This window comes from Ctenopharyngodon idella, chromosome 18, assembly GCF_019924925.1.
Source record: "Ctenopharyngodon idella isolate HZGC_01 chromosome 18, HZGC01, whole genome shotgun sequence".
Lineage (NCBI taxonomy): Eukaryota > Metazoa > Chordata > Actinopteri > Cypriniformes > Xenocyprididae > Ctenopharyngodon > Ctenopharyngodon idella.
In genome coordinates, this window is record NC_067237.1 from 24,332,744 (window position 1) to 24,354,064 (window position 21,321).

General features: G+C 36.3%; 1 protein-coding gene across 3 annotated transcripts; it reads left to right on the forward strand.

The window, feature by feature from the left end:
• Positions 1–99: 99 nt before the first annotated feature.
• On the forward strand, positions 100–20,279 carry tango6 (transport and golgi organization 6 homolog (Drosophila)). 3 transcript variants are annotated; one of them, XM_051870922.1, is made up of 18 exons: positions 100–222; positions 560–1,209; positions 2,108–2,224; positions 2,334–2,496; positions 3,624–3,733; positions 3,934–4,096; positions 4,282–4,349; positions 4,449–4,561; positions 4,641–4,817; positions 5,431–5,557; positions 6,498–6,692; positions 7,223–7,357; positions 8,097–8,594; positions 10,575–10,632; positions 12,398–12,556; positions 14,619–14,770; positions 16,274–16,387; positions 19,528–20,279. In XM_051870922.1, the coding sequence occupies exons 1-18, from the start codon at positions 171–173 to the stop codon at positions 19,702–19,704; spliced, it is 3,228 nt and encodes a 1,075-aa protein (XP_051726882.1). In that variant the 5' UTR covers positions 100–170; the 3' UTR covers positions 19,705–20,279. The 3 variants fall into 3 exon arrangements, with proteins under 3 accessions (XP_051726882.1, XP_051726883.1, XP_051726884.1); XM_051870923.1 differs by having other exon boundaries at positions 143–222; positions 3,627–3,733; XM_051870924.1 differs by lacking the exons at positions 12,398–12,556; positions 14,619–14,770; positions 16,274–16,387; positions 19,528–20,279 and adding an exon at positions 12,105–12,331 and having other exon boundaries at positions 143–222.
• Positions 20,280–21,321: the final 1,042 nt, after the last annotated feature.

The window sequence follows — 21,321 nt, forward strand, 5'->3', positions numbered from 1 at the left end:
CATTGCAATATTTAGTTCTGCTTTTCCTTCTGGGTTTCGTGCGAAACTAGCTTTTATTTTGTGCGACTAAGTGGGACTTTTATTTTGAAAATGTTTCTCATCAGTTTCAACAACAGTTACGTTAAAGCTTTGCGACAAAGTTCTGTAGACACATTGCAGTGTGGCGAAAAATGACCACAGCACTAACAAAGTCTCTCGGTATATTAACGAAACCTATTCGAGGTAAGAAAGAATATATACTCGGGGTCAAAAAGTGATGTTTCATAACATGCTTTGGTAGTAATATAGTATTAGTAATCATCATTTACACACCCTCATGTTATTCCAAACTGCATGAATTTCTTTGTTTATTTTCGTGAAACACAAAATATTCTTGGTACTGACAGCCTCGACTTACACTTTAAGTGTATATTTTTTTCCATACAATAAAAAGTTAATATTGACTGTCATTCTGTCAAACATTACGGGGAAAAAGTTATGCAGTTTTGTGTGTTGTTTATGATTTGCAAATTTGTTAAAGAGTGATGGCATGCGATGATGGACGCACACTATTTTCCAGAGGCTCAATTGAGCAATGGGCAAAGCCCACAAACAGCACTTGTGTCGGCTCTACAGAGGAACCTGTCAGAGCTTCGGGAGCGCATGTCTGGAGACGAAGAGCTGGAGGAAGCCCGACATCTTCTGGAGGAGGTCAGAAGAGACATCACATGGTTTTGCAGTGATACTAATGACCTAACCTGGAGCTTTGTCCAGGAATGTCTGCTCTTACTGCTCTGCCTGGCACGTCACTTCAACCGCCTCCTAGAAGCCTTTCACCAGATTCCTGCTGTGCCAAATCCTGCAACCCCCGAAGCAGCTCCACCACTTCCCCCAGATGTTCTGAGTGTGGCCCAACAAAAGACACTGGGCACTGTGCTGCAGTTTGTGGTCACACTGGGTCTCTGCCCATATTTAGCTCCTGGTGTAGGGGTGGCACTGGGGCTGAGGTCAGCCTTTGGGGCAGCAGTGGAGGGGGCAGTCCGACACGATGTGGCCCCTGCAGGGGAACGCCGTCTACTTATCACCACTAATGTGCTCCTGGAGGTGTCTGCACTGTCATCACTAGCTACTCCTGTGTTTACACGCCACCTAGGTGACATCATGGCAGCTCTGTGTCAGTTAGCTTATCGACCCCAGCGGCCTGAAGGAGATGGTACAAAGGGCAACAAGGTAAAAATACACTAATATCAAAGCAATATTTAAAGGGTTAGTTCAACCAAAAATGAAAATTCTGTCATTAATTACTCACCCTCTTGTCGTTCCACACCCATAAGACCTTCGTTCATCTTCAGAACACAAATTAAGATATTTTTTATAAAATCCGATGGCTCAGTGAGACCTCCATTGCCAGCAAGATAAATAACACTTTCAGATGCCCAGAAAGCTACTAAAGACATATTTAAAACAGTTCATGTGACTACAGTGGTTCAACCTTAATGTTATGAAGCTACAAGAATACTTTTTGTGCGCCAAAAAAACAAAATAATGACTTTATTCAACAATATCTAGTGATGGGCGATTTCAAAACACTGCTTCATGAAGCTTTGAAGCTTTTTATATATATATAATATAAAATGAATTTTATATATATATATATATATATATATATTTATATATTTTTATATATATATATATATATATATATATAAAATTCATTTTTGTAAAAGCTGAATTAAAATAAAATATAAACTTAAGCTGAAGTACAAAATTACTAAAATTAAAACTGAATAATTCATTAAAGCTAAATAAAACAAAAACTAATAAAAAATGACAAAAGCATGAAACATTAAAACTTAAACTAAAACTGAAAATATAAAAATAAATGCTCATTCAAAATATTAATATTTTAATAGAATATAAATTATACTAAAATAACTCTGTTCTAGTTATTCTCAGTGTTTCATCCTTTAGAGGCAAATCTTTTATAAAATTAATAAATCCATATACAATAATAAAGAACGACATGAAAATTCATTGGTAAGTAGGTGTGGGAATCCTGTACATCACTCAGTTTCATATTGGCCAAAGCTAAATGTTGAACTATTTCAGCCATTCTCATCTACCACAGGGACTGACGGTGGAAGAGCGCAAGACCTGCAAAGAAGCACTCCACAGTCTTCTTGGGAAAGTGTATCAGCCAATCGTTATCAAAGAGCTGCTTGTTCTGCAAGGGGGTCCTAAACAGGTATGTGTTGCCCCCTATCTTTCTGTATACTTTTCTGATGTGTTAGTATTTGTGTGACTCCCCAGAGACACGTCCTGTGTATTTTATGTTCTCTGTCACGCTGCTGTAGGCATGTTCAGGTTCCAGAGGCGGATGTGCTGGAGGGGGAGGTAAGGCTCTAGCCCAAGCTCCCCCATGGCTGAGGCGCCTGTGTGGACAGTTGCTGTCTGACAGGTTAATCCAACCACAAGGCGTCCAGGCAGTGGTGAGGGCCATCTTAGAGGGCACCGGAGGTAAGGCTGAATTTAGCAAAGGGTAGAGGGGCAGGGTTTAAAAATGACTGATTAGTCTTACAAGTTAGTCATCCAATTGTTTAAGACTGTTCATAACTTTTTAAAGTCAGTTACACACTAAATAGTAAGATTGACTGCCCCTAAATATTAGTCGGTCATACTAGATATTAAGACACTGTCTTAAAGGTGCAGTGTGTACATTTTAGCGTCATCTAGCGGTTTTTACACATTGCACCTTTAAAATAATGGCTATGTTTATGCAACTGGCCCTAGATAATGGGTTCAGGGAACCATCAGAATTTGCTGTTTGAAAATCTGAAAAGATTTTTCATGGAATAGAATCAAGTTTAGAAGACCATCTATCTAGTGTCCGTTCCAAAATTTACTGAATGCATTGTCGGTGGATAATAAATATTGTCTGTTCTCAAATATTTTTGCTAATTGTGAGTATTAAATATTGTCTGCAATAAGTATTTATTCGTATTCAGTAAGAATCAAGTTTACAAGACAACCTATCTAGTATTTATTCAAATTAATAAATTTAATGTACGCCTTATTTGCTATTATTTATTAATATTACACAAATGAGCATTATACCAGCCATATATTTTGTTACTAACCTCAAAATCCATTTTAAAACTCTTTCAATTTTGCAACCCTAAACTAGAATATTTACTAGTAAACATTCTGGAACTGTGTGCTGTTTCCTGGAATATTACAATTAATTAACCCCAAAAAGCTGCAGACTGTGAAGGAGACAAACATATTACGTCTCGGTTGGAACGGCTAGATGAAAATAGATAAATATAGGACTGATGGAGAGATATGTCAGTGAGTGAGCAAAATATGTTTTGCATATTCTATAAACAGCACAGTATCAGTGGGTTCAGCCAAGTTATGTAATCATCATTTTTTGAATGATGGTGGAAAAATGTGTGTTTTCATCCAGTGCATAACAATTCCAGTACATAGATTCAAAATTCCCAATGTGTTTCCAATAGGTTTATCATTCCATGGGAAGTCATTCTCTCATTCTGTTTTTTTTTATTTTTTTTTATGAGCTATGAATGTTCAGCATGTGCTTTCAGTTATGTTTACCTGTGCCTGTGTTTCACATTGGTGACCAGCAGGTGGCGACTCTGACTGGAGGAAATGTGATGCTGTGGCAAAGATTCTTGCCGCTTGTCCTCAGCAGTCCCTCTCTGCTGAGAGCTATTACAGTCAAGTGTGTCCACAGGTAAAGTAATGTTCTCTCATTACAGTCAAAATAGTGAGATTATCGCTGTAATTGTTATTTAGAGTTTTATTTGGTTTGCAAAATATACTATTAGTCATATAATAACAAAAGCAAGAGTGCATAGCCATCTGTTTCCTAAAAACCTATACAGAATGTTTAAAATTTACTGTAATCATAGAATGTACTGTCACCGGATTTAGGTTCTGGAGCTTCTGCATTTCAAAGACAAGCTGACTGCACAGCAGTTCCAGAGAGTGGCCACCAGGGCGGCACTCATCATGGTGCAAGATCGCCCTGAGTTTGCGCAGCGATTCCTGCTCTTTCCTCTTCTCTCCCCCCTACGTCGCTGTGCACAGGGAACTGGTTAGTATTTATCAGATGACTGCAGTTTAGCATTTTATAGTGGCTGATTTAATTTAGGTTGTGTGAAAAACCTGCATCAAGCTGCATGCTAATGTTTGTCCCAACACACAGGCCTGAAATAATTTCTAAGATGCAAAGCATATACTCTTTTGAGCATTACAAAATTAACTGATAAGCTTTTGCAGGAGATGATCTATCCCAGGATACAGTGGAGGAGTGGGAGCTGACTCGCTGTATTGAGGATGTATATAAAGTAAGCCAAGCATTCTTTATTGTTTAATGCTCCATATCATCAATTATATGAAACTACTATATAATCATTTACATAAGAATGCTATTTCATTCTGTTTAGATTTGTGTGGTGGGTAATAATCCATCAGAAGTGCTGCTGAAAGCTCTAGCAGATGTCATCTCAACACTGTTCAATCTTTTTTGCTTCACCAAACAGAATGTCTCTCATTTACGGTCAGTCTGTATTTCCAGTATGAAGAATTTGTAATAGACCATATGTTTGGAAAAGACTAAAAGTGGTTGTTCCCTACAGTACATCTTGTCAGGAGATCCTGATATGGTGCCTGTCTCACTCAGAGCGCTCAGTAGCTCTTTTGCTGCTGAAACGCTTGTGTGGACTGCTGGGAGAAGTAGGTGGAGTCAGACACGGCTTTCAGTTCTCACCTGGCAGTGAAGGAGGGGCCAGACTTACAGTGAGAGAGCTTATCAGGTATTAATAATTGGGAACCCTACAATAATTATACAGTGTATTGTGGAAAGTAGTGATATATTAGGTTTACAAGTCTGATTTACAAGCCAGTATTTCGCCATTTTGAGCTTATCGGCCGATGGTCTTCTTGGCAAAATAGCAGAACTGATTAGCTAGATTACTCTTTTGTCAATTTTAAAATAAACCAAGATCCTTAAATGGACAATGTATGTTTTTACGTGTTTAGTGATTTGATTTAGTGATTAAAATTTGAATTTAGAGTTGATATTGTGTAAAATACTGATTTTCATTGATTAATTTTGTGTGCATCTTATTTGTTTTCAATAAATTAAGCATTACTTATATGTGTTATTTATATTTAATTTTATGTTTATATTTATAACGACATGTGTAACGTTACAAAAGATTTCTATTTTAAATATATTCTGTTCTTTTAAACTTTCTATTCATCAGTGAATCCTGAAAAAAAAAAAATCACGGTTTCCACAAAAAAAAAAAAAAACTATTTTTTTCAAATAAATATAGCCATGCTGAGCATTAGAGACATTTGAATGGTTGTTATGTTGCAAAGCATACAAAATAATTAACTGTCTCTTTTTCTGTGTTTTGACAGTGATGAAGATGATGCCCTGTATGAGAAGGTCTCAGGTGAGCAGTGGAGAGTCCAGTGTCTGGTGGAGTTATTGGGAGAGGTGAAGGACAGTGACCTGCCTGGAGAGTTTTTCCTACTGCTGCTGCAGGTGCTGACCTCTGCCAGTCTGTTTGAGCCTGACCGTTTCTAATGTAGCTCAACAATGTCTAAACTATAGCACCTAAGATAAATGAATGTCAGTAAGTTGTTTTTAAGACTCTAAAGCAAGGATTGAGGACCCAAGAATGCTTCAAAATGTAGAGTAGAGGATTAAAAAGAACAATCTTAAAGGGTTAGTTCACACAAAAATGAAATTTGTCATTAAGTACTGACCCTTGTGTCGTTCCACACCCGTAAGACCTTCGTTCATCTTCGGAACACAAATGAAGATATTTTTCATGAAATCCAAGGTTTTTTTTATCCCCCATAGAAAGCAATGTAATTACCGTCATTCAAGGTCCAGAAAGGTATTAAAGATGTTGTTAAAAAAGACATCATTCATGTGGCTACAGTGGTTCAACCTTAATTTTATGAAGCAACGAGAATACCTTTTGTGAACAGTGTCGGCCAATACTGAGCCAGCATTCGGACATAAAAGCGTTACACTGCGTCAACTGCGTAGGAGAAAGACAGAGTAGAGAAGTCATTATTTTGGTTTTTTTTTTTTTTTTTGTGCACAAAAGTATTCTCGTCGCTTCATAAAATTAAGGTTAAACCACTGTAGTCACTGACTATTTTAACAATGTCTTTACTATTTTCTGGACCTTGAATGATGGAAATTACATTGCTTTCTATGGGGGATAAAAAAACCCTCTTGAATTTCATCAAAAATATCCTAATTTGTGTTCTGAAGATGAACGAAGGTCTTACAGGTTTGGAATGACATGAAGGTAAGTACTTAATGACAGAAATTTCATTTTTGGGTGAACTAATCCTTTAAGCTTTCCTAAAGATTTGGAATGCTGTGAAAGTGGCATGAAATTGAAAGTAGATGCTGAGATCACCAGATTTTTTTTTTTCATTGTGTGTCTGTTTTGTGCTGTTTCCAGGATTTAACAGCTGTGGCTGCTGAGCAGGATGAGGTTGAGCAGGAAGTGGACACCTCATCTATGACCCTGCTGGAGTTAGAGCAGCACCTGCTGGGGCGTGCAGGTGGACACGGACAGGGACTTGCTCTTTTGCAGGCACTGGCCATCATGTGTGAGGGTCTTCCACACACACTGCTGCTCTCCAAGCCCACTCAGGTGTGATATAGAAGAAGTCATTCACTTGGCATTACTTAAAAATATTAAATGGTTCTCTCTTTTCCTGACTGAATTATGTTTGAGTTTTAATTCTAAACTTTAAACTCATTTAAGCTTTCTTATCATTTTGTCTTTTCTGCTTTCATTCAACTGAGGTTTTAATAAGAGAAGCATGGGCCAGCTAAAAAAAGAGCACATTATCCCCTGGCCAGATCTGTTCCATTTAACTCGCAACAAAGAACATCTTTACTCTGACTGTTATTTAGGGCACATGTATGAGCCTCTTATGGCTGATATAGCACAGTTGTGTTATATCAGCAGTTGTGCTACTTTATGTAGTGATAAGGTAAGAAGGTGTGATCTCTCAAGACACTTACATACCAGCAATACATCTCTCTCTCTCTCTCTCTCTCTCTCTCTCTCTCTCTCTCTCTCTCTCTCTCTCTCTCTCTCTCTCTCTCTCTCTCTCTCTCTCTCTCTCTCTCTCTCTCTCTCTCTCTCTCTCTCTCTCTCTCTCTTTCTGTGTGCAGGTGGTTGGGTTCATAGCGTCCATGCTGCAGAGAGCATGTGTTAGTCTGGAGCATGGCACTGACAGCCCAGTGGAGAGTCAGACTCTCAGTATGGGAATGGGGCTTGTGGCCACTTTACTCTCTGGAGCTGCTGAGGTAGTGTATTATTATATATTTTGCTGCTGTCTTTTGCTCATTCTATTGTAAAAATTCTCCTAGTAAAAAACTGTTATTTGTGTTTATGGGTAGTTACAATATATTTAATACATATATAAACTAGAAGATAAAGTTCGTAAAACAAACTTTGATGTTGGCTTGGGAAAGCCTTGATGGGCAGCCCGAGGCAAAAGAGCCAACGCACATTTGTTCAGTGTACTTGAGCTGGCCCCCACCTAATATAAAGTGACCATTTTTTTTGTTCATTTACACTGAATCTATTATTTTCAGATTAGTCCATTATAGTGGCTTACCAGTATAACCTTAATTAACCTACCAATAAATAATAACTGTAATAATACACAGTATTATTTAAAAGAACTGCATAGAAGCTGTGCCCAGTCACGGCACACAAAATATGCACTAATATACATTTATTGTTGGATTAATTTGGTGTGATATTAATTAAAACAATGATGCAAAAAGGGCAAAATAATAAAATAAGTAAATTGAGTTTTAATATAATTTTTATAGTGTTATATTCATTTGGGGAAGTTCTTAGCAATACTGATATGCAATTAATTGTTATTGATTAATTAGCATATTGTAATTAGTGTGGTTAAAAGTTTTAATCAATTGACAGCCATCATTTATAGACAAATTTTGACCTAAAATCTTGATGTTAGGAAAAAATGTTCATGGACATATTATTTATGTACCTGTGTATATCTTCTTTCAGCTCACTGCAGATGATTATTCATCAATGGCTGCACTGCTGCCCCACCTGGAACAGATTTCCCAGCAGCACCAAGAGACAGTCATCCAGGAGCTGGCGTCCGATCTGAGGGCCACTATTGCCACACACGGGGCATATCACCCAAAAACTGTTCCCAAAACAGCCAGCCAGCACAGTACTACTACCCACAGTCCTGCTCAACCTGCAGGCCACAGTTCAAACTCCCTCCCAGCCAGAGCCCAGGTCCCCTCACAATCAATCTCACATCCCAAACATAAAACAGACCCTAGTGTAACACCCAAAGTTAAAGACTTTCAGACAGCTGGAAGAATACCCAATCCTGGGATTTCGGAGTCCTCACGCAGTAAAGCTTTCTCTGAGTGCCTGCTGGAAGCCTGTGACCCAGATGTGCCCACACGAGCCGTAGCACTGCGTTCACTGACCCGCTGTGTTAGAGATGGAGACAAGGAGGCATTGCAGAACAAGGAGAAACTACTAACAGTGAGTGTATTGATGTGTATCTACTGTATATACAGTCAAACCAAAAATTATTCAGACACTAGATATAATTTTTTATATTTTTTACTAGTGGGTGCAGGACACTATAGTTCATTTATGTAAGTGAGGATAGCAAAATAAAGTAAACTGTGACATATTATACCCAAAAATTCTTCATACAATAAAATTGATAAAAATTTGGGACCAAAAATTATTCAGACACTTTGATCTGATCATGTTTTACTTAAGTGTTATCTGACATAATTAAGATTAATTTTTTTCTGATACAGTTTAATTCTGAGATCTTGTCATATTTTATAAAAAAAAATTTAAACTATAGTGAATAAACTGTATTAATGAATGAAATGTTCAAGGTGTCTGAATACATTTTGGTTTGACTGTATGTAAGACAGATAAAACTGGCCTGGCATGAATTTTTTTTTCATTATGTATGATATGGAAGTGGTCACATTGCTCTGCGAAAATTTGTGGGTGAAATCTAGTAATTTTACTAGGAATCTGCATAATCGGGAGATTTTCGTGTTCATGTTGGTCATGCAAATTTTGCTGTTTTGACCAACAGAAATCTGCTTGGTTTTAAATTAATTCTATGTGAGCTGTGATTTATGCATCGCTACACTATTGACAATGTATGATCTTTATAATATGACCACACCTTTCTATAGATATATAATATTTCCAGGGAACACATAAATTTATACTTTTGATAATTCGAAAAGCATCTAAATACATTAAGTATTATAATTCTAAAATATTACCATTAATTCTCATTATTATTACTATTGTTATAGGCAAAATATTTTAACAATTTAAAAATATTGAAACTTTTTTTTTTTTTTTTTGTATAATTATTTTTTTTATATTATATTTTTGTATCGCACTAATTCCTGTGTATTATTTCCAGTTCAATTATCATTTTATATTCTTAATGGCTGATTTAGGATACATTTACACGACAACAATCTTGTCAAAACAATCCCTGTTCACATAAGAAAACGTTGTATTATGCATGCCAGGCCAGTAGCTGGCGAAGTCACTTTGTAAAGAAACGCTACAAACCTATAGACTGAAGACGTAATACACATGCCCATGATGTCACTGTTTTCACAAATCCACGTTTTTATAGTTTACACAAAGACAAAAACAGTATCTTTCTCAAAAAATTGCCCTTTGAAACTCGATTTAAAATGTTTGCATTTTTAGGTTTTGATGCAGGCGATCATTATAGTATCTGATGAACACTTATTCTCCCAGTATTCATTATTCTCTCTGATGCTAAAAGTCTGGTGTCACGTGCACATCTCTCCTGGGAATTGCGTAGACTCTTCTTCCTTGGGTGACATTGTTTATATGGGCCAATGACTTTCAGTGTTCCTTTCTCCTGTATGCTAGTGTTGAGGGTGGGTGAGGGTCTAGACCATGTTTTATAAATGAGGTGGGATGTTTGGTGTGTAAAACCTCTTGCTTGAGGGCATCTGAAGACTCTCGTGGGATCTAGTTATGATGAGCGGCTTTCTGCAATGTCTCATCTAATATTCTCTGTAATAAGAGCTTCTTCTGTGTCCAACGTTTCATAAATACAGCTAATTCACACATAAACACAGACACAGAGCATCACGCTAACAGTTTTGAATCTCAAAAAAGTGTTTTTTTTTCTTTTTTTTTTTTTCTTTTGATTCATTCAGTATGTTTTAAATATTTATTTGAGCCAGTGCCATAAATGTCTTATCTGTTGTTATAATTTTCGTTTACTCTTTCATTCTCTCTCAAAAGCATACCACTTCACCTCATGTGAACTCATTTAAATCTTTTAAAACCGCAGGCCATAGACATGTTTTAATTTGCATTACTGTAAACTCGCTGAGAACTGAAAAACTGTCAGCGATAATTAGACTAAGGAATTAATTAACTCTGCCCTAATTCTTTACTCAGCTTTCAGTGAATTATTTCAATGTGTTACAGCTCTTTCTGGAAAACCTGGAACATGAAGACTCCTTTGTGTATCTGTCTGCCATTCAAGGTAATTCGTTCATTAGTTCAAGAAAGAAACCAGCCTAAACTCCTTAGAAATACAACAAAATATGACAATCACACCTGCTTTTGCCTATTTTTTTCTTTTTTCTTTTTTTAAATGACTATTGAAGGATTTTAGAAATGAATATCAAATTTTGATTTATTTGTAGTTGTAATGGTACATAATAAAACTACTTGGTTTTGACCGGTTGAATGACTTTGTTGTTGTAAATATAAAGCACAGACTTTGCACTGACCTGATTTACTTTGCCAGCAGAACTCACTGTCAACTTTACCTCAACCCATTACAATATGTTTTCAGCCCCCATGTTACTCATTTTTAAAAAATACAGACGTTTGATTAAACCTTTTATTTGTTAAATGACCAGTAATGAATAGACAAACCATCTGATTCCTGTGCTCATTAATGTTTTCAACATTGATAATAATAATAAATGTTTCTTGAACACCAAATCAGCATATTAGAATGATTTCTGAAGGATCATGTCACACTAAAGACTGGATTAATTATCCTGAAAATTAATCTTTGCCATCACAGGAATAAATGACATTTTAAAATATATTAAAATAGAAAACAGTTCTTTTAAATTGTTAAAATATTTCACAATATTACTGTTTTTACTATATTTTTGATCAGATAAATCCAGCCTTTCAAAAAACATAAAAAAAATTCTTCACAACCCCGAACTTTTGAATGTTGGGGTATATTATGGAAGCTTGTTTCCGCCATTAAATAAAAACAATAAAAAAGGTACTTGAGACTTTTTATCTCACAATTCTGACTTTTTGTCTTGCAATTGCGAGTTTTTGCAGAATTGTGAGGTTTAGGCTCGCAATTGCGTGATATAAAGTTAGAATTGCATGTTATAAAGTCAGAATTGTGTTATATAAACTCACAATTGTCTTATAAAGTCAGAATTGTGTTATATAAGCTCACAATTGTCTTATAAAGTCAGAATTGCGAGATATAATGCCTGAATTGCGCGTTATAAAGTCAGAATTGCTTGATATAAAGGCGCAATTTACTTTTTCTCAGAATTGTGATTTATATTTCGCAACTCTGACTTTATAACACAACTGCGAGTTTCTATCTCACAGAGATATAAAGTCTCAAGTGCGTGTTATAATGTTCATTTGTGAAGGAAAAAAGACCGATGTTTTTCTCAGAATTGTGAGTTTATATCTCACAATTCTGACTTCATAACTCGCAATTCTGACTTTATAATTCACAATTGTGAGTTTATATCTTGCAATTCTGAGAAAAAAAATCAGAATTGTGAGTTTATATCTTGCAATTCTGAGAAAAAAGTCAGAATTGTGAGATATAAACTTGCAATTGCAAGGAAAAAAGTATTACCTTTTTTATTTTTTATTTCATGGCGGAAACAAGCTTCCATAGTATATTGATCGGCAGTTGTGGAGGATTTTCTTTTGTATATGTGTGTCTGGTTATTTTAGGAACAGCTTTGGGATCTACAAGGGCGCTGTTTCTGGGCCAACAAACAGATTTGGGGTGATCTATTTTAGGTTGATTAGCTAAACCAGCTCTATTTGCAACCATTGTTATCTCACCTTTTGTCCATAAATGGTAAGAACCATCTCAAGCATCCCTTTTTTGCCCTATTGAGGAATAGCTAAGTTAAGATTTTAATGCTCTGGCAGCCTGCTGTGCTTTTTATTCATCCTGTCTTAAAGGGTCTGTCAGAGTTTTAGTCTTTATTCAAAGCTGCTGTTTCTTTTTTTTGTTTCAGGGTTGGCTGTGTTGGCTGACTCTTTTCCTGAGCAGATTCTGCAGAGACTGCTGGGAGAGTATCAGACCGGGGCAACTGTCTGTCCCCCCAAAAGAGAGCGCTCCCTAGAGACACGCCTCAAAGTGGGCGAGGTTTTAATGAGAGCCTGCAGGGCCATGGGTGAGCACAGTCACTGTCTGTAGTCTTTTTCATATTTCTTTCTGTATTTCTTCCTTTAAAATACTTTCTTTTAATAAACATGCTCCATTTCAGGACCTGTTTGTCAGATCTGGGCAGTGTCGTATCCCCAGCACAAGTGTGCGGTTATTCATTGTGTCTCGAGATCATTCAGTCTGGGTCTGAGGCATGTCCTCTTGGCCCGGCTCCTTAACGCTAACAGACCAAGCTCTGAAAAAGCCCAACAGCTGCTACAGTCCGCTGAAACCGCACAATGAGTCTCACAGCTCTCTGTCACATTCATAGTGCCTTCACACACAGCAGGGGGCATCACACACTTCACCCGCACACTTGAGCTCAATTTACATTTTCAACCCTTGAGTATTATCTAATAAGACACTTATTTCAATCCTTAAATCCTTGGTTTTGTAATAAATAACTAAACGTCTAACCACAACATGCTGTTTAGTTATGTACACATCCGATGCGTAATTAAATAAATCCTATTCCTGCATAAGTGTGCCATTGGTTTCCAATTAAACATGTCGCTTAATAAGGTGCTTGGACAGATGGCCACAGTTAACAAGAAGCATGGGATCAAAGAAGTGTATGTTACACTTTTTCTTGCCCCTTTCTTTTCCCCTCCCATCAGACACCCATTTTTTTCTCGTAGATCTAGTCCACAATAGCCATTAAAGCTCTGGAGGATTGGTCAGCTGAACAAGTGGACATTGATGTCTGAATAGGTCCTGGCACATGAATTCTGGAAGGTTTTATACAGTTTGAATGATATTTCAAACAGGGCCAGAAAAATCAGCTGTGGGGAGCAAGTCCCTCCGGACCCACCTGGCAGCCATTTTAATTGCTTTTGTCTGGTTTTATCCTTATTTATTTCCCATAAAGAATTTAAATTCCTCTTACACTAATACCTGTTAGTTCAAGAGGATTTTTTTATTTTTTGTCTGATCCCTTTTCCTCATGAGCCAAAAAATCCCAGTTTAGTGACTTTGCTCATGCTTTAGGTACGTGCTTTGGACTTTCTCAGACTTTCACACTGAGATGGAGAGATTGGAAGAGGAGTGGCGACTTCAGCTTTGTGTGTGTGTGTGTGTGTGTGTGTGTGTGTGTGTGTGTGTGTGTGTGTGTTTTCATTAGAAAATTAAACGAAATAAACTTGGATTGTTTTCATGAATCCAAGTTTATTTTTTATTATTTTAAGTCTGTATATCTCTTTATACACTACAGGTCAAAAGTTTGGAATAATTAAGATTTTTAATGTTGTTGAAAAGTCTCTTATGCTCACCAAGGTTATATTTATTTGACAAAAATACAGTAAAATATTAATATTGTGAAATAATATTACAATTTAAAAGAAGTGTTTTCTATTTTAATATATTTTATAATGTAGTTTATTCCTGCGATGGCAAAGCTGAATTTACAGTTACCATTACTTCAGTCTTCGGTGTCACATGATCCTTTAGATATCATTCTAATATGCTGATTTTGGTGTATTATTATCAATGTTGAAAACATTTGTGCTGCTAAGTATTTTTGTGGAATCAGTAATACACTACCATTCAAAAGTTTGGGGTGAATTAAGAAAAAAGAAATTACTTTTATTCAGCAAGGATGCATTAAATTGAACAAAAGTGACAGTAAAGACATTAATAATAATCCACAAAAATATTACACAACAAATACTATTTTTAACATTGATAATATAAGATCCGTTATTAGTAATTGAGTACCAATAATAATTGAGCACCAAATCAGCATATTAGAATGATTCTGAAGGATCATGTGACACTGACATAAAATTCAAAACAAAATTGTCATCACAGGCATAAATTACACTTTAAAATATATTAAAATAGGAAACAGTTCTTTTAAATTGTTTTTACTGTATTTTTAAATCAAATAAATGGAGCCTTGGTAAGCTTATTTGAAAAATAAAAAAAATCTTAATTATTACAAATTTTTGAATGGTAGTGTATGTCTTTATACATGCCTAAATATCTGTACAAATAAAAACATAAAAACAAATCTTGGACATTTTGTCTTTTAGGTGACCTTGCTCCTCACTATGGTCGGCCTTTGATTGGTGTGTTCCTGAGCGGCACACGAGATGAGGACAGTAGTGTGCGTGCCAGCAGCCTCTCTAATTTGGGTGAACTCTGCCAACGTCTCAACTTTTCCCTCGGACCACTGGCACAAGAGGTAGCACCACTCTAGTATTCAAAACCTACAAGTCAAGAAAACCAGACAAGCTGATGAAAAGCTGAATCTGTGCATTGTTTAGTCTGTAATTAGTTCTTTTTAAGCAGATCCCTAAGGCTGCTTCTAGTCTGATGTCATCGATCTCTTTACTCTGCACAGCTGTGTATGTGTGTACACATGCACATCTCTCTACACAAGATTACCAGTACTAGTGCTGAGATCAGGGTTTCTGCTAGTGCAGATGGGTGATAGATGAATGGACCTGAACTGCATCAATTTCACTGATTTGCTCATTAAAATCAGCCAATGTCTTGACCACAAATCTTTATGTAGCAATTGATTGTGTATGTTCAAATTTATTTAAATGCTTGCAAAATAGATCTGTAAATGAAAATGTTCCATTTTAGAATGTTAGCAGTTTAAACTGAAAGTTCTGGTGACACCATGATATTTGCATTCTGAATTGCTTTTGGGGCTTTTTCTTGAATTCATTTGCATACTGAATTGTGATTAGCCTTTTTTGTTGGAGTTAATTAACCAATTATAGCTGCCTGTGAAAGTGCCATAGAATGTGCTAGTTTTGTGTTATGTTGATTTTTGAACACAGCCAATAGAAAACAAGAAGTGTCCTAAGGGTTGGGAAAAAATATTGCTTTTTGTTCAATTGAGCACTCACTATAATAATTCTTAAAGGGATAGTTCACCCAAAAATGAAAATTTTGTCATCATTTAGCCATTGACTTCCATAGTAGGAAAAAAATACTATGGAAATTTTCATTTTTGGGTGAAATATCTCTTTAAAATCCTGAGATCAATCTTTTACTCTAAGCCTATTTTCAGTGGCTGATGCAAACGTATTTGTAAAGCCCAATTCACAAAACAAATTAATCTTGTGAGCTGGTTATTTTATTGATTAGTTCTTTCTTACATATGTAAGTGAAATGGACATTCATAACTGAAATATTGATTTTACAGCCTGTGAATCAGAATCACATCAAACTGGGAAGTCATGTCAACAGTATTTTATGCAGAATCAAAGCCTAAAAGCTTACCTGAGACTTTAGCATTATACTTTTGTTGCCTTGTAAGCATTGATGTTTCCTTCAGGAAATACAAATCTAGTATTCTTTGATACTTGTGCCAATATGTGAAATATGTGACGCCTTGCAGTTGGAAAGCAGTTTGTTTATTTTTCAGCGCTTGTGCATACGGTCGTTGAGAAAATCTACTGTAAGTGGCTGAACTGCGGCAGTGATCTAAAGATCTTCATGAATAAGCATCTCTGTCAGTGTGACTAACTGGGCTGCTTATTCATGAAAGAGCCTTCTGCAACAGGCTGTTCTAGACCATCTTGACCATCAGCCTACTGCAAACCCTTGTGCATGTGTTTAGACATCAATCGACCCACTACATTGACATAAAGATCAACTAGTGCAGCATTGCAGATCTCTGCGGCCAGCGTGCGTCCTTTGTATTTGACCTCTATTTGTGTGGTCCCTGCAGCTAAGCACGTGTCTCACCGCCCTGATAAAGACGGACAGAGAAGCAGAGGTTCGGAGAGCTGCGGTCCATGTCATTGCTCTGGTTCTTAGGGGCCTCAGTGATAAAACAACTCAGGTGAGTTTTTTTAAATGTGTATTCAATTAAACATTAAACTTGTGATTCTGCAGTAGCTGGTATTAGGCCCTGTTTACACCTGGTATTAAGATGCATTTTGGTCGATCTGATCACAAGTAGATGACACCATTTACACCTGGTGTTTTATTCTGTCTCTTTTGTCCATTTTCAACCACTTCTGTCCTGATTTCTTCGAGGGGAGGGTGGGTAAATGTGTGGGCTTTTTCAAATATTGCAATTTAATGGACGAAATAGGCTTTGATAGCCGCAAGACCACACTGAACACAGTGAAAAAGGAATGGTGAGAGAACATTGTGCTTTTTCAACTTCAAACCAAACTTGGGTCTTTAGCCGACAAAGTTTAAATCCCGTCTGGCTAGTGCACTTCCCATAATGTTTACGCATTAAGTCAGTAGGTGCAGAGTAGGTGGTCTTTTGTGGCTGTTTGAACACATTCGACCACATGAGCGTCTACACTACAAAAGCAATCCGGTCGTTTTTCGATGTGTTTTCGACTACCTCTGGAAATGGTCAAAAGTGGACGAGCTCAAAGCATTTTAGACCCTGTTTACACATGTATTTAGCATCATCCACTTGTGACCCAATCGACCAAAACGCATCTTATGTGAACAGGCCCTTAAATGAACATGAATAGCTTTTTTAAAGGACTTAAAAGTTTTTTGTTTAATTATTTAGTATTTTAATTTACTCTTTAAATTAATTTATTTTATTTTATTACATTTTAAAATGTAATTTTTTCCTGTAATGGAAAAGCTGAATTTTCAGTATCATTACTCCAGTGTCACATGATCCTTCAGAAATCATTCTAATATGCTGATTTGGTGCTCAAGTAACATTTCTTATTATTATCCCTGTTGAAAACAGCTGTGCCGCTTAATATTTTTGTGTAAACCATGATGCATATTTTCAGGATTCTTTGATGAATAGAAAGTTCAAAAGAACAGCATTTATTTGAAATGGAAATCTTTAGTAATATTATAAGTGTCTCTGCGGTCACTTTTGTTGATCGGTTTAAAAAACAAACAAACACAAAATTGTGTTCAACAGCATGCCACAGATGCTATCCATTTACAGCATGTTTTTAACACAAAATATTTCTTTAAAGGTGTGAAGTCCCATCACTGAGTTTATTCATTTGAAAAGGCATCCACTTGAAGTTTTTTTTTTTTTTTTTTTTTTTTTTTTTTTGGTAAATTCTGAAAACAGAAGGACATTCTCTGAGGTTATGTCTGTGTTTTGTGTGTGAGGATAATGGAGTAGGTTGTTAGGTCTTCCGATCTGGTGTCTTCAGATCAACGCACGTGTTTAGTGGGAGGAATTCTTCCAGCATCTGGACTGATGAGCAGCACCATCTGTAATTTTCTACTCTCTTATTTAGAGGTCACCTGCAGTGTAAGATAACCAATGCTCTGTCTAATCATCACTCTCAGCAGACACTCTTGTTCCCACGACTCTCATCACTTTCTCAGCAATTCCTTTAATTTCCGTCTATAGCTCCTACAGGTCATTTGGTGCACGATGAATAAAATTAATAGATCTAAACCATATGATAACCTTTTTGTCAGATTTTCATAAGAAAAGGTGGTCCTTGCTCATGCAAAATTTGTCCCTGCTATGCTAGAGTGTTGTAAGGTGTTGCCAAGACATTGTTGAAAAATACTATGGTACTTTTTTTTACCTTTTTTAGTTTTTTGAGAAACCTTCTATGAAGTTTTATGTATCACAAGTTCAGAGTTACAGCTGTAACTACATTAACCAATCAGAGGTGTGTAACAGCTTAGATAGATGTAAGAACATTGAGTCTCTGATCCACCAGACTATTGGCAGCCATCTTCAACAGATGTTTATCCTGTTGTGAGATCATATGAACCACACAACTGACCACATTTGTACATTTTATTGATTAAAAATGTTTTTTTGTTTTTTTTGATGTTGTCAGCAGACTGGCAGCCGATTGACATTCCAGCCTCACAGACTACAGATCTGTTCCCCCATAATGCAGTGTAATAATAATATTCCAGTTAAAAATAATAGGGAATGAATCACAAGAGTGTCACACATTCCATGAAAGAAAGATACTTGATCACTGTATTTCATCAAATGTATTTCTTCAATGTAATAATCTTTAAACCTTGATAATATCTTCATCTTATTTGCCAGTTTTTTTCAGTGTGATTATAGTTAGTATAATTTTCCATAGAAAATTAAAAGTAAATGAGCCTAAATAAATGTAATCAAATAAAAATTATTTTAAATAATTAAAACAGTAATAATAATAAAATTTAAATTTAAAAATTACTTTTCTTCAAAATATTTTATTTAAATAATTTTTAGACTGTTAATTTTTTGTAATAAGATTCTTCTAGATAAGTATTGTTGTATAAGATGATATATTTAATTTTGCAGAGAGGTTGACACAAAATGTCAGGATGCTAAATCTTCTGCTTTGTCCTTTTACTACTTCACTTTGCAACACTTGGAATTTTTTGGGGTTTGTCCTCATACAACACATCTTAAACTCCCTCTATAAACACACATGAACTGATCCCATGACCTCAGAGCAGACTGAACTGGCCACTGCTGCTGCAAATGACCTTTTATACTTTTGACCCCCTGATTTACAGCACCAGTGTCCACCCTAGTTAGTACCCTGATCCTTGAAATATTTGCACATGCACTTTATAGGACAGGTTTTACTAGTCTCCGCTTCAGACAGTGCTGTCCCTGGCCTGCGCTTTGGCATTGGCCCGGGTGCAAAGCCATGTCTGTCATCGCCGTCTGTTGAGTTTCCCAGGATGGAGCTTGACAGAGGTCCTTCTGGTATGAGGAACGGTTGTTACTCTGTACAGCTGTTGCAGTGAGTAATGAGACGGCTCGTCCAGGTAAACCATAAGTCTCAGTGCCTGGTGTCCTCTTAGTGTGAGACTAAAACAGCTGACTGCTTACAGAAGCGCTCTCCTGCTGTAAGGGAGAAGGTCAAGAGACCATCTGCCTCAAGAGACATATACTGTACTCATTATTTTCTCTTCCTCGTTTGTACTTTTTCTCGCTTTCAGTTGTGCAGTAAAACAGTACATCTGCTCACTAAGTGCTTTCTGTCTCCCCTTCTGCTTTTTCAGGTTCTTGGGGATGTTTTGTTGGAGCTGTATCGGGCTCTGAAGTGGGTGGTGCGGTCGGACCCAGATGATGTGGCTGTACTCCATGCTCAGCTGGCTCTGGAGGAGCTGGATGATGTCATGAGGAGGTTCATCTTCCCTCAGCAAAAACTTGAGAAAAAGATTGTGGTACTTCCTTGAAAGAGCTCTGGGAGTTACACAACATTTTTGTAGAAAGAGGATTTCCATCTGTAATTTATACATTTTTTTTTTTTTCTTCCCCATAATCATTTTTCACTCCCATATTTCCATTCTCAAACCAACAAAAACCTGGCTTGCCATTGATAAACTAGCATTGTGCCTTTTGTTATCTGGTACACTGAGGTTAGAGGGCACCAAAAGCACAAGATATATTTGTGTAAAGAGCCCTGCAGTAGCTGGTTTCCACTCTGTTCTGCACTGGTGATAAAATGCCTGTTTGCTTTTTATCGAATGTTTGTGGTACATATAAAGACGGCTAGGTCATGACATCATTGTAAGATACGACAGGGCAATTAGTCATTCTCTTAAAATTCCTCCCACTACACAATACTAAAACTTTCCATTCATGTTAACCGTCTCTATGGCATCTTGACCTCTTGGGTCTGCCCTGAAGCAGAGCTGGTTAAATACCATATAAATACAAATGTTAGCATTTATGCTAACTCATAAAATGGTAATTTGGTCAAGAGGTGTCTCTAAAATAAAATAAAATAAAGAGAGCGTATTTTTCCAAAGCTGGTCTAATGTGTTTATATTATGCTGTCGTTAATGGTTTCTTTTTCCCTTTGCTAGAACTGTTTTAAAGACAATGTAAGTGTAAGCACATGTCCAAACATCTGGGTTAGTTTGCAGTGCCACAAGTTCCTGTCTGCCTCGTGTGCTGTAAGGTAATGGAGGTGAACCAAATATTAATCTGTTAAAAATAGTTCACATTGTATAACACAGAGCATTTGTGTAGGTATAGTATGTATTAAAGTCAATATGAATTGCTGTTTGCAACGGATTGTACTTCTGTAATGTTAAAGGGATAGTTCACCAAAAAAAAAAGAAAGTTGTCATTATTTACTCACCCATATATTGTTTCAAATTTGTATGACTTTCTTTCCTCTGTGGAATTTAAAAGAAGATATTTTGAGATTTTTTTTTTTTTTTTTTGTACAAATGGAAGTCGGTGGTCGTCAAAACTGGTTACCAACATTCTTCAAAATAATGTGTTTCTCCGACAAAAAAAAGTCACACAGATTTGGAAGGGGTGGGGTGAGAAAATGTTGACAGAATTATCATTTTTGGGTAAACTGCCCTTTTAAGTATTTCTGAGTAAAGCAGGAAAATGTAGGGCAGGAATTGTGGGTATTTAATACCAGAATGGAGCCAGACTGAATGAGAGTTTGCTAAAACAATATTTAAATTGTACCCAAATGTACTTACACTGTGTAATTACTTACACTATGTAAATGTAATTACACTTTGATTAAAGATTACAAAGACACCGGTTTTACTTTGGAATAACAATAAGATCAGTAATGTTCATTTAGAAAATATGACCAGTTCAGATTTCATATTGGCCACATTTACATGTCAAAAATGCATTTTTTGTGTTCATAAAATTTGAGAAAAAGAGAAACCAGGATAAATATAATTTCCAAACATTTGAATAGCAAGAAGACAAAATATCTGAGATAGTTTGTTAAACTTTGTGTTGTTTTTTTACTGTTTAGCACCAACAACATTTTAGTGTGGATTATTTTGCGATGCTTGCATCAAAACCTCAATGGT

What these genes read in the sequence shown, in the direction of transcription:
- tango6 (XM_051870922.1), top strand. Translation starts at nt 171, where the DNA reads ATGACCACAGCACTAACAAAGTCTCTCGGTATATTAACGAAACCTATT. An exon ending in TTTTCCTACTGCTGCTGCAG is followed by an intron (nt 5,558 to 6,497) that starts GTGCTGACCTCT and finishes TGCTGTTTCCAG; the next exon opens with GATTTAACAGCTGTGGCTGC. An exon ending in GAGAGCCTGCAGGGCCATGG is followed by an intron (nt 12,557 to 14,618) that starts GTGAGCACAGTC and finishes TTTGTCTTTTAG; the next exon opens with GTGACCTTGCTCCTCACTAT.